Source organism: Crocodylus siamensis, chromosome 1 (genome assembly GCF_052110815.1).
Source record: "Crocodylus siamensis isolate JL-2025a chromosome 1, ASM5211081v1, whole genome shotgun sequence".
NCBI classification, from domain to species: domain Eukaryota; kingdom Metazoa; phylum Chordata; order Crocodylia; family Crocodylidae; genus Crocodylus; species Crocodylus siamensis.
In genome coordinates, this window is record NC_143395.1 from 87,640,688 (window position 1) to 87,653,630 (window position 12,943).

A 12,943-nucleotide genomic window follows, 5' to 3' on the forward strand; every position below is an offset into this window, starting at 1 on the left:
GTATTATAATTATATACTTTTTGGAAAACCATTAACAGAAATACCCAAAAATACCCCATTGGAATAAAAAAAGCTGAAGATGCACAAGTATTAAAAAAGACAAAGTCCTTTGTAAAAAAGAGGGGAAAACAATTAGCAAATGGTTATATTTCTGTAAGGCAACACATTACCTTTAGTCTGCTCTCTTGGAGATTTCATTCAGATTGTGTCATTAAGAAAATGTCAGAATTTTGCTTGCTTGAGTTTATCAATGTGGTAACAAAGTTTCAGTGCTGGTCCCAATTTCAGCCCCAAGTATTTCATGATCATGTCACTTTTCAGCAACAGCAAAGCATTGCCATCAATCTCCTAGTTTAGAGAGAGAGAAAAATCAGGATAAATCACCCACAAACAGTGCTGAAAGAGCAAGAGAGCAGATGTTTCAGTGAAACGGAGGTATTATCCAGACACATTACTTCATCTCCACTAAGATGAAATTTCTTCAACTTGAATTTTCATTACCGTTTCAAAATTTGGAGGTGGGGAAAGAAAAAAATCCCAAGGAATTTTTCACAGTGCTTCCCTTTGTTCAAACAATTATAAGGCTTGTTAACATTTTTCAAATTTCAAGTTATGAAATTAAAAACAAATCATTAACAATCATTTTTAAGACCATGTAAGTAAATTCCTGCCCCTTTTTTGGACTACTTGTAATTTTGAAAAAGATGCAGGTGAAAAAGATGCAGAAGATATGAGATCTTGTGGACTGATTAGAGCACTGGGCTTCAGAACTCCGAATGTTAATCTTTGCACTGTCACAAAGTGCCTGTATACTTCAGAGCAAACCACTTAATGTTTTCCATCTCTGTTTCTTGTTTGTGAATTGGTGCTAACAATAACTTAATCACTTTATCAGATTTTTGTGGGACTCAAATTAGCCAAAAGGCCAAATTTATCCCTGATATAAATTAATGAAATTACCATGCAATTTAGCTGCTTAACTCCGGTCCAGTGACTTCAAAGCCCAGCAGCGATCAGATTTTCCTCAGCTTGTGACCCTGCTTTAGGCTTTCAACTACAGAAAGTCTCCCTTGGGACTGGCTGAAGCAAAGACAACAGTAGGGGAGGTGGGAGTTCCATTGATTCAGTAGCCACCCCCGAAAGAATTCCTGTGGACCCTTGGTCACATGTAAGAGGTGCCTTCCTTGATGGAAAAACCACAGAGAAAGGCCATAATGGTATCAGTCACGGCCCTCCTTGGTTGTTTCCATGTTGTGGAGGTAGACCAGGCCATGGGGGTTATCTCCCATCACCAATTTAAAGAATTAGTCATAGTGAGCGTAAATTAATCCACAAGCCCTGATAGTCACTTCAGTAGATTGTATGGCATTCTTTTGATTTTTCTATTTTTCCCCCTTCCTTTTGATGGCACCTACCTGCTATACCTGCAGTGCCAAGGCTAAGATTAGTTGACAAATAGTAATTTCAGGTACTTTTGGGCCTGTCAATGACATTAAGTGCTTCAAAGTAAATTATGCATCTGCTTCTTAGAAAGAAATTAATATACAGGAAGATACAGCTAAGGTTAATGGACTAATCACTTGTCCCTCACTTCCGGGATCTCCACACTAGATATGAAGGTTGAAGAATTGCAGGGATATATAACTCATTGGCTTAACTGAATTGAGGTGTGTTGTAGCTTCTATAAATATGCAAAATTGTCCTTTGCAATGGATGACAAGGGAGAGTTTAGTGACCTTTAGCTTGGTGTTGAGTGCCCTTTAACTTGGTCCCATAAACACTATTGAACTATGGGTGCTATATGGGTGCTATATAGCACTATGGGTGTTATAATACTGTTGACTTAGGTACTGCTGATAGTATTTCAGAGCAGGGTAGATTTGCATCTTGTATAGACTGACCTAAGTAGATATACAAGTGAGTTGTAGTTTGTGCTATACATATCAACTTTGATTAAGGTCTGGAAGGTACAAATCTATTCTGCCTTCAATTTGACTTCAGACCAACATGGCTAACTACATCTCATACTTCAGAGCACTATGCCTGAGCCTGTGTTTTTTTTTTTTAAATCATATAATCACTTGCTATATGGCAAAATAAAAATCTGACATTTTTATACTAGACAGACTTTTCAGTCTAATACTAAAATTTTCTCTTTGGGTGAAGAAGAGTAGGGATCTCCCTTTATGACTTGGATGCTGATGATGCTCTCTATATCCCTCCCTTCACCCCGTTTGTTTTCCTGATACTATTCGCCACTGCTAGTTTCAAAGCCTCATGTCAAATAAACTGTCCTTTTAAACGGTACACAGCTGAATCAGACCTGTGCTGAATCACCACAGCAGTCTGCATGGCCAGTTTGTATGATGCTTTTATAAATTTGTTTATAAGACAATTGTGAGCGACTTGTAATGATCAGTGAATATAACCCAACACTTTAATTGCCTTACCTGCCTTTAGGTACACATTTTATGTTAATAAAGATAGGGCCTTGAACTCCCAACCCAAATAACTTACTATAGAATGACAAAAGACATTCCCTCCTACCTACATCAGGGAGTACAATACTTTCTGGCTATTTTCAGCTGACACAGGAAACTAGAAACTGGGTCTAGAAACTGACCATCTCTCTTGATGATTTGGAACACCCGACATCTAGTTGGACTTTGGTAAGTCTTTTCATTTAGACTAGGGGTGCATCATTAGAGATTTTTGGGGCTGATACTGATAGCTGATTTTTTAAGGAGGCATATTGGCTGATACCAATCCAATTTCTGATACACAGCCCGGCAGCTTGAAGAGCAGTGTCCAGCTGGTAAGTCTGTTGTGGTGAAAGGGAAAAGGAAGGGACGGGGTGGGGGGGGGCGTAGATCAAGGTCCCTGCGGATGAGGGAGGGAGTGGGGTTGGGGCTGGGGCAGGTACTGTCCAGCTGGGGTGTGGAGGGGTGGGTGCGGGACAGAGCCACAGCTTGTCCAGAGGCAGCTTTCCAAGCTGCCAGGCTGTGCTCCTGGCCCCGTGTATGCTGCAGCTGCACACATGCATGGGGCATTTATCGGCCACATTATTGGCCGCATCAAGCAAAAACAGCCAATTTCCAATACAGTCAATTTTCTTTATATCAGTGATGATCTGATATCAGACCAATGTATTGGTATACTTCTAATTTAGATCTTATTTATGATCCCTACATGTTAATCTCGGGCCTCTGACTTTAAGGGGAGTTATGGTAGGGGACAGATTTGATCAAGCTGAAGTGGGCAAAAGGATCACACTCTTGGGCTTGTGGCTGCCCATCACTATCTAATACAAGAGAAAAAACACATCATCAGACATATGTTTACCATTTATTTTTCCTTCAGAAATCAGGTTGCTAGAGGGGTAAGAGTGTGAACATACAAACCAGTAATGTTGATGTAACTTGGTCTTACTGTTTTAAATTATAAATTATAGAACAGACAATCCATCTTTCTGAGAGAGCTGCCCAAAATATGGACTATTATAGTACCTCATCAATTGTTGGCATGCAAGCCAGTCAGTAATAGATTCATTTCATTGAGCAAATAGCTAACTGGGAATAAAATTCAATAGAACTGTGGATAAACAGCCCATACACCTGTGTAGCTTACATCACTGCATAGTTGCTTCTGATTTTCTAAAAGGTAACTTTACCCCAGAGTTGAGTAGCTTATACCAGTGTAGGGTTGTATATCTACTAGGGGTGTGTGAAATGGGCCCTATTCGATTTGGATTTGGATTCAGCCTGAATCAGAGGCAGTGATTCGATTCGTTGATTTGGATCACTGTTCCCAATTTGATTCAGCTGAATCCGAATCAGAAGATTCAATGCTGATTTGGAGAATCAGTGATTTGGACATAGACACAGCTTTAAATATTATTCTACATACTTTGAGGTACCAGCACAGCTCGTGAACACTGTGATGCTGGGGTGGATGGAGTGTCCCACAGGAGTGGGGGTGGGGGCTGGGTCTATCAGGGAGTGCACAGGAGGCCCCCCTGTGTCCCTTGGCTCAACAACCGGCCACAGGGGGACCCCGGTTGCCCCCCCCAGACCCAGGAGGCACCAGTCGCTGAGCCACGGGGATAATGGGGGGCCCTCCTGCGTGCTGTCCGGCAGACTCGGAAGTGTACCGGAAGTGCTTCTGCTCCACTTCCAGGTCTGCTGCCAACCATGCTGAGGAGCCTGCTGCGCTTCTACGGGACACTCCAGCTGCCCCAGCATCACAGCATTCATGAGCCACCAGCTACCTAGAGGTATGCAGAAAAACATTTAAAGCTGTGTCTATGTCCGAATCGCCAAATCTTCCCGTATCTCTCTGAATTGATTCAGAGGGTTCCGATTCAATTCAGAGAGATTAAATGGTCTCCTGATTCAATTTGGATTCAGAGATTCAGCCACCGAATCAGGATGAATCTCCACCGAATTGAATCAGGGACCGAAGCTTTGCACAGCCCTAGTGTCTACTCTACATTTACAGTAGTGTAAAGAAAGACTATGCTTATGTGAATATAGGTGCCCACACTCTAAGTTATTTATGCTACAGAAGATTGCCATCATCTTGAGTGAGACAGAAGAAGACCTAGCATCTGTTAGATACATAACATTGTGGAATAAGTGAGGTACTGAAGTGAGTTGGGCTTTTCCTGCCTAGATATTTGGAGGCCATATAAAATGCTCTTAAATTTAGAGTAGAATCACAGATATTACTTTTGGGCCCAGTTCTTAAGAATAGGAAGACTTCTTATACCACTTTAATAGTAGAAATAAGTATTAGGCACTTTGCTTTGGCAATTCTTGGCTATGTGAAGCTTAAAAGAAAAACATTTTGAACTGACAGGGTTAGAAGTAGTGAGTGTTCAATCATGAGGTAATAAGGATCTTACAGGCCTGCCAAGGTCTCCAGAAAACACAAGACTACTCTGAGCCCCTTTGAAGGTGCTTATTGTACAAGCTTCTGAGTACAAAACAGTTCCCACTGGCAGCCAGTGGGAGTTGAGGATGCTCATTGCCTTGAAAGATCTCACTTGGTGAAGTCAGGGATCAATGGACTTAGTTGAAATATCTCAGTTACTTCATGGCCAACATCCTACGTACATGTTTTCTGAAAAGCTCCACATGTGGACCTAACGCGTGTGGGTCTGCATCCTTCACAAACCATATCACATCATCAACGGTCCAGGTCGAAGGATTCTTGCTTGATGGTCGAGCCATATCTTTTCTTTCCAGTGAAGGACTTGAGGCTATTGGTAAAAAAAGGAACACTGGTTTACTTGGTTTTAGAGCACTCTTAAGAATGTGCTTGCTACATGGTTGAACTTCAGGCTTTTGTGTGTGTGTGTGTGTGCGTGTTTTGTGGGGGAGGTTGGCAGTTTTGTATTTGACTGCTTACCAGGAGACGTGATCCCAGCTGGTGGATTGTGTTAAAAAACATGAAATCCTCAGTCTCCTGCTGGGGAAGGAAAATGTGCCAGCTGCCACGCTCTTAACAGAACAGCTCCTGCTGTCTGATCTGTAGGCAGCAGGGATATTGGCTCAAGAAGACGCCACCCTCCCACCTGGAGATAGAGCACTATGACACTAAACAAAGCAGTTAGCCATCAAGTGCAAAGACTAGAGGAAGAAATGGGAATTTAGCAAATTGTTTTCTCTTAGTGTTCAGATATTCTGACATCTTGTAGTTTAAAGGAGCATTTCTAGTCAATACCATCCTGATCTCAGGCTCTCTTGAAGCTGAGGCTCCCCAGTGGATGTCTATTTGCAGAGATACTAAAATGCACTAAGATGAATGTTCCATGTGTGACTTTTTAATGGTATAAACCCAGGATGATTTAAGGTCACTTCAGCTAGCTCTAGCTTTAAATCAAAGCAATAAAGGCACATTGGAAATGAAAATGAATTTATATTTTTATTCTTAGTCTCTGCAGAATTATAAATCTCACCTTCCACATGTATGTAACCCTTCTCCTCCCCCTTTTTCCCCCCCTGCAAGTTCCTTTTATGCTGCCTCACTCTTGCAAGAATTATATACGTTAGGGTACAGGAAAGCTGTTTCCATTTGTTTATATCTACACAAAGCAAACTTCACATTAGCAGGAAGCAGCGCACAGACCCATAAAATGTTATTTGCCAAAACCTGTTTGTCTCTCTTTGTTGGAGCACATTTTTTAATGAGTAGATGTATGCAGTAAGAGACCAGGCATGGGGAAGGGGAAGGAACAGAACAGCCAGAGGGAGAGATGGAAAATACCTGGTGAGTTGAAGAACTGGGGCCTAGAAGAGCCCATAGCAGACAAGAAGTGAGTCTGAGAGGCTCAGTCACTGAGGAAAGAAGACCTGAGTTGTCCAAAGATATACTGAACTTGTCCAAATGTAGATCATATATAAGACTGCCATACTGTCAGGGCCACTGATCGGGCATGCCCAGCTAGGTCAAGCACCTGAGTAGTTACATCTGCCCCTGACCCCTGGCTAATTTGACTGCCCTAGTTTCCTGCAACTGGACTGGCTGCTGACAGCACCACTCACCCCTTATAAACACACCTGCAGCCTTAGGCTTCAAGCACACTTCTTCACGCAATCTCAGTCTGTGGCAAGACTCATATGTACTGTTCTCTGGTTCTCCTGGCTCCTCACTCAGCTTTAGCTTCCTCTGACCCTGATCTTGGATTTTCCTGAAACTCAGCATGGACCCTGCTCTCTCTGGTGTCCCCAGCAGCTTGGCTTCCTTGATCCTGACCTCATATCTTCCTTGGGACTTGGCATTGGTTGTCAGACTACTGGCACCTGACCTTGTCTTACATCTCAGACTACATCTCTTGCAACTCCCCTCTTGGCTCTGGTAACCTGTACCCTTGCCCTGCTGACCTCCAGGTTGCTCCTTGTGGCCTACTGCAGGCCTGGCTGAACCCTCACACACACCATGCTCACTTTGCATGGTACTACATCTGAGCAACGAGTTAGTCTGAAGTTCCCATAGGCTGGCATTCTTTTGAGTTCAATGGAGCTATACTGATACATATTACCTCAGGATTTGGCTTTATGTGAATAATATCTGCTGGATGTGTATATTGATACTTTTGTGCCATAACCATCAACTTCCGGTATAAGATAATGAGGTCTATTTTAGCAATTATGAAGGACAATTTCCAATAAGCAGTTGCACGATGGATGTGCAAATCTGGTTGATGGGCTTCATAATGGGATGTGATGTAAATATCATGATAATTATACTCTCATTTACTAAGTTGCTGTTCTGGATATAAAGGGCAAGGAGTAGCTGCAGGTCTCCTAATTTGACGGCTAGTAATGGCATTCATATGGAATCACGCAACTCTGGGCTCCACTAGCAGAATAAATGCAATGCACAATGGTAAAGAGACCATCTGGAATCTTTGGCACGAAGCAGCAAAGATAGAGTGTAAAATGAAAGGCATAAACCTTGCCAACCATTGGATCCTCAGAAATGTAGACTATGTTGCCCATGACAAGTGAAAGAACTAAGATAAATAGTTCTAAGGTAGAGGCTCAACTACAGACAAATTGTGTCTGATTTCTTTTAGCCTAAAATATCACCTTTTCCATTCTGCTTGATCAAGCTGGTACCCTGCTTTAAATCTAATCCAGCTGCAGGCTGGTGTTTGGAGAGCTCTAGAAACTGCCAATTGGCAGTTCAAATGGGAGCTCAAATGACAAGCTTAAATGGAAGTTTGTCAGTGGGCAGAGGAATCCAGGGTTTCATTTCAAATTTGGCAATAGGAAAATCAAGGCAGAAATGCTGGAGTAACGAATAAGCTGCACCCAAAAAATTCAGAGGAAATTTCTATCCTGACACCATAACTGTACAATGAGAAGCCCTTGATAATAATACTGGTGTGCTACCTCTCTTCCAGTGTGCTGAATGGGCATAGGTAAAAACAGCAGGCTAAATCATGTTTTTTATTATGCCATTGTAAATGTAAAGTAATCCCATGGGTTTACGCTGGAATACACATTAATCTAAAGGCCTGGAGATATGGCATGTTTATACCGATGTAAAGATCAGACATACAATGGATTGCCCTACACCAGAGTAACTTTCTAGATCTGGGATAAAGCTACTGGTGTAATTATAGGATGTAGGCATTGGATGTTTGATTCTGTCTTGAAGTAGCCTTTGAGTGAATGCAAACAAGGTATTACAGGATCTTACCACCTATTAGTGAGGCAGGATAATGACACCTACTTTAGCAGCTATCCCGGGAAAGTGGTCTTTTGTCCACTCCAGACATCAACATAACTTACATTAGCACACAACACTAATGTATATTACACTGGCATTAAGGAATTGTGTGTCCAAGACCTCAGTGGTAGCAGAATATTGCCCAGTGGCTTTTGTCTGAAATTCATTGCTTCCAGAAGCACTGTGTAAGGGCAAAGTGAAACAGATGAATCACTGGAAACAGCAGGAAGCTTTACACGTATTAGAAATTTGTTTTACTAGAAAAAAGGAGAGTGAGGAGAATTAAGTTTGAAATGACAAGGAAATCCCATTTGTTTCCTTACAATAATGGAATAATCAATAACTCGAACCTAATGCAAATAGCCTTTCTAAGAAGACGATATTTATAGAACATTTTAAGGTAACCTAGAAAGCCCCTATAAGTTTTAAATAACTTTTAAAAATACCAAATCAGTTACAGAACATATTGATTTTAAAATGACAATTATATTGCAATATTAACTCTTTGAAAGCCATTTCCTTCTTCACTTGTCTTCCATGACCCAAGTTCATGGTTCTGCACCTCTCGTGTATGTGTTAGTATCACAAGCACTATAATCAGAATATTTTCGGGCATTTTTAGTTGTTTATTTGGCTATATTTGTTTTATGTGGCTACTGATTTTACATGAATAGTTTATACTGCCTATGAGTAAAGGTTAAAATATCACATCTTCAGTGAAGCTGAGATATCATCCATTTGTAGACAAAAATCCTGAACTGAAATAAATCCAGTGAATCTCCTTGTTTATATATTTTAAATTGTATTTCAAGTGTATTACTCTGGTTTTGTAGTTGATTAATCCAGGGTCTTAAGGAAAATAGGTTTATTCACAAGTTCTTTTCATTTCACATTTAAATGCAGAACTTGATTTATGTTATACAAGGAAATAAAATCACTTTGTTGAAAGAATCCTCCACTAAAAACAAAATTGTCTGATGGTTGTACAGTGAGCACCGTGCATTTTTCTATCTGAAGGTATTCAAACTTAACATGGGAATTAGTTAAGTGAGGAAATCTCATCTCTCATGGGTATCCTATGCCATCCTGTCATCAGAATTAATCAACACGATAATGAATACTCAGATTACGAAGAGATGGGAGTGCTCAGTACCAATAATTATTTTTAGAGATCGTAATCTAGGTCAAATCCAATTTCCTGTTTTTGACAGGTGGCAAAAAAAATGTCAAATTAGTGGAATGGGGTATGGAAACCAAGGCAATCAAAGGGAGGGAGAGAGAAGCACTTCTCCATTCTTCCTAAAGCAGCTGATGAGGAAGAAAGGGAATAGATTCTATTTAAAGAACCAAATCTTGGGGAGTCCATGGCAGAATACATCAGAAATAATGAACAGCTGCTGCCCAAGAACAGGAGCATGTCTGAACAAAGGAGGACTTCAGCAAAAATTCTGGAACTCAGAGGCAGTATCTGAAGCCCACTGAAGTTAATGGGAAGACCCATGCTTACAACCTCAGCTTCTCTTAGTAAAAGGCTCTGTCCCATTTGTGCTTTTCTCGGAGCTCAGTAGTCAGGCCTTCTTCCAATATCTGGAATCGCCATAAGGAAGAGGATGACCTAGTATAAAGACAAAACTCAAATTGGTGCAAGAATGTAGCAAAGAAATGGAGTGTAGAAGCTGAGATAATATCTGAAAAAGAAGTGTAGATATGTTATGTATGTTCTGGCAAACAAACAGGTCCAGGAGGGAGTAGGGCATTGATAAATAAGAATAAAAGTGAGTGACAAGTGAACTTTAATATTGCTTCAGGCCTAAATGATTTATATGCCTTGGGGCGGGAGGAGAGGTGGGGGAAAAAGGGATGGGAATGAAATTTTAATGTGGTCTGGAGCAGATAGTAAGGGGAAGTTGATCTAGTGAATGTAAACAGAAGTAGCAAGTCCAGAATGATCCAGGGTCCATCAAGGAAATAGGGAAAAGGGTTAAAGACTAACTTTAATATGAGAGAAGAGCTTAGATAACATACTTTTAGAGAGGGCTAACACAGAATAGACAGAGCAAATCTGGGCAGGGGGATGGGAGGTTGGAAGGGAAGCTTGTATGAAAGGTATAAAAATAACCCAGCACTGAATGGGAATATGGTTACAAAATGTTTAGGGGCACAGTGAAATTTAGTAAGGCACAGTCAGCACAGATGCGTGAAAAAGAAGATCACACTTAACCAATTAACTCAAGTTATGCGTTTCAGTTGTTTCTAGCTCCTGGCATGGGCAACTGGTGCCTCCTGAGTCTGGGGTGGCACTAGATTGCCGACGGGCTGGGGCCCAGTGGCCAATCGCTGAGCCAGTGGTGAAAATGGAAGTGCACTTCCACTGGCGCTTCCAGTTTCACGGCTGGCACTCCCACGGGGTGCACGGCCGATCTCAGGGGGTGCATGTGCACCCGTGTGCACCCCCTACATGTCGCCAATGGATCCTGGTATGCATCACCAGTGTTTTCACACTCTTTGACTGTGAGTTTTGGTTACCATTCTGTACCTTAATGATGAAGCTATACACTGGGTTCTGCTGTGCTGCTTCTTGCCTGTTATATAATCTGAACTGGAGAATTTTCATAGCACCATGCAGAGACAATTAGAGCAGGGTGAGGGGCCCAGGGCAAATCAGCCTGTGCGGGGCTTCACCCCCAGATGCAAGGAAGCCGGCAGCAGATTCGGTGGTGGAGGGTGGGGGAGGAGAGGGTGCTGAGTGACTGGACGTGAAGCTATCGGCACCATGGAGTCACCGCAGTTGCTCTGTCCAGCTCCACAGGACCCCCCACAGCAGAGGCCCGGGGCAGTGGCCCCAATTTCCACCCCGCCCAGGACGGCCCTGCCCCCATGCCACAGGGTGCTGCATAACATTAGCATGGTTAGGTGTACAAACAACTACACATGATTCACAAGATAAACCCAGAGATTTCAAGTAAGATGTGGGGGGATGTGGGCACACTAGAAGGAAGCAACAGGCTACAATTGGACCTACACAGGTTACAAGGGTGGGCGGATGAGAATAGGATGGAATTCAACACAGACAAGTGCAAAGTGATGTACCTGGGGAGGAACAACTGCCACCATACCTACAGGTTGGGGAACTCCCCTCTTGTCAGCACAGAGGCGGAAAAGGATCTTGGAGTCATCATTGACTCCAAGATGAACATGGGCCGGCAGTGTGGGGAGGCAGTCAGGAAGGCCAACCATACCTTGTCATGCATCCACAGATGCATCTTGAGCAGGTCCAAAGAGGTGATCCTCCCCCTCTATGTGGCACTGGTCAGGCCGCAGTTGGAGTACTGCATCCAGTTCTGGGTGCCACACTTCAAGAGGGATGTGGACAGCATTGAGGGGGTCCAGAGGCGGGCCACTCGCATGATCAGGGGGCAGCAGGGCAGGCCCTATGAGGAGAGGCTACAGGACCCGAACCTGTTCAGCCTCCACAAGAGAAGACTGAGGGGGGATCTAGTGGCATGTTATAAACTAGTCAGAGGGGATCAGCAGGCATTGGGGGAGTCCCTGTTCCCCCGAGCACTGCCAGGAGTGACCAGGAATAACGGTCACAAGCTGGTAGAGGGTAGATTTAGGCTAGATATCAGGAGGCACTACTTCACGGTCAGGGCGGCTAGGATCTGGAACCAATTTCCAAGAGAAGTGGTGCAGGCTCCTACCCTGGGGATTTTTAAGAGGAGGTTAGATGAATACCTTGCTGGGGTCGCTTGACCCCAGTACTCTTTCCTGCCATGGCAGGGGTCAGACTACATGATCTACTCAGGTCCCTTCCGACCCTAGAAACTATGAAACTAAGTAGGAATTCACAGTGGTAAAACCATTCTGATCTGCCATGGTCATTCTGAGTTCTTTGCAACAGAAGAATTGCTCTGTCATTTTTCTGTTGTCAAAAAAATATGTGAAAGGTAGGAATTGGTATTTCCTAAGGGGTGCCTTGAGTCGAACAAGGTGAGAACCAGAGCAGTAATACGATCACAGAGCAGCCCAATCTTCAAGCGAGTGAAATCGAGTGAGCAGGAATTCAGGTAAGCACCGGAAAATGTGGCATGCAAGTTGATTTAGAAAATGTGGAAGTGGGGTAGAGAAGGAGAGCTATTGCCATTAGAGAGCCTGCTGAACAGGAAAAATCAAATAACCAACAGATTTTCCAGGCGTAGACCTCTAGAAAACTGGAGGGTTTCCAAGCCTGTGAAGTTTACAGCAGAATTATTATCTTGCAGACCCTGAGATGCAATGCCGTTGGATGAGGCACAACCCATAGCAGGTAGCAATGTAGGGGTGCCTGCAGCCAGGACTTAGGACCAAAATACAAAGGGAACAGCTTCTCCTTGCAAAAGGTTGCAACTAACTTCTATTGCCCTTAGACTTGAACTTGAATAAGTGATTTGGCTTGAAAATGTTTAGTTTTATTTTTTAGGAACTGGTGTTTATTTCTGCAAAGGTAGAAGGAAATTAACCAAGTGTGCCTCTCATGCGTGGATGACCTCTACCTGACTCAAGAAGTCTATGGGCCAATGAGAGGCAAAGCACTGCGCGACGTGGTACTGGCTACAGGGGATGACCTAATCAGCGACCTAGTGATCGATGGGCAGCTGGGTGACAGTGACCACGAGCTGATCACCTTCACCATCCACCGTAAAGCTGGCAAATCAGTCAGCAACAC

At 43.0% G+C, this 12,943-nt stretch overlaps 1 protein-coding gene across 1 annotated transcript in view; it reads right to left on the reverse strand.

Annotated features, from left to right (window-relative positions):
- Positions 1 to 222: 222 nt before the first annotated feature.
- Positions 223 to 12,943, reverse strand: part of SCML4 (Scm polycomb group protein like 4) — a 102,174-nt gene continuing 89,453 nt past the window's right edge. The window contains exons 6-7 of the mRNA XM_090031378.1: positions 5,115 to 5,260; positions 223 to 348 (exon numbers count right to left, since the gene is read on the reverse strand). Coding sequence (XP_089887504.1) covers positions 223 to 348; positions 5,115 to 5,260 — 272 coding nt within the window. The remainder of the gene's footprint in view (positions 349 to 5,114; positions 5,261 to 12,943) is intronic.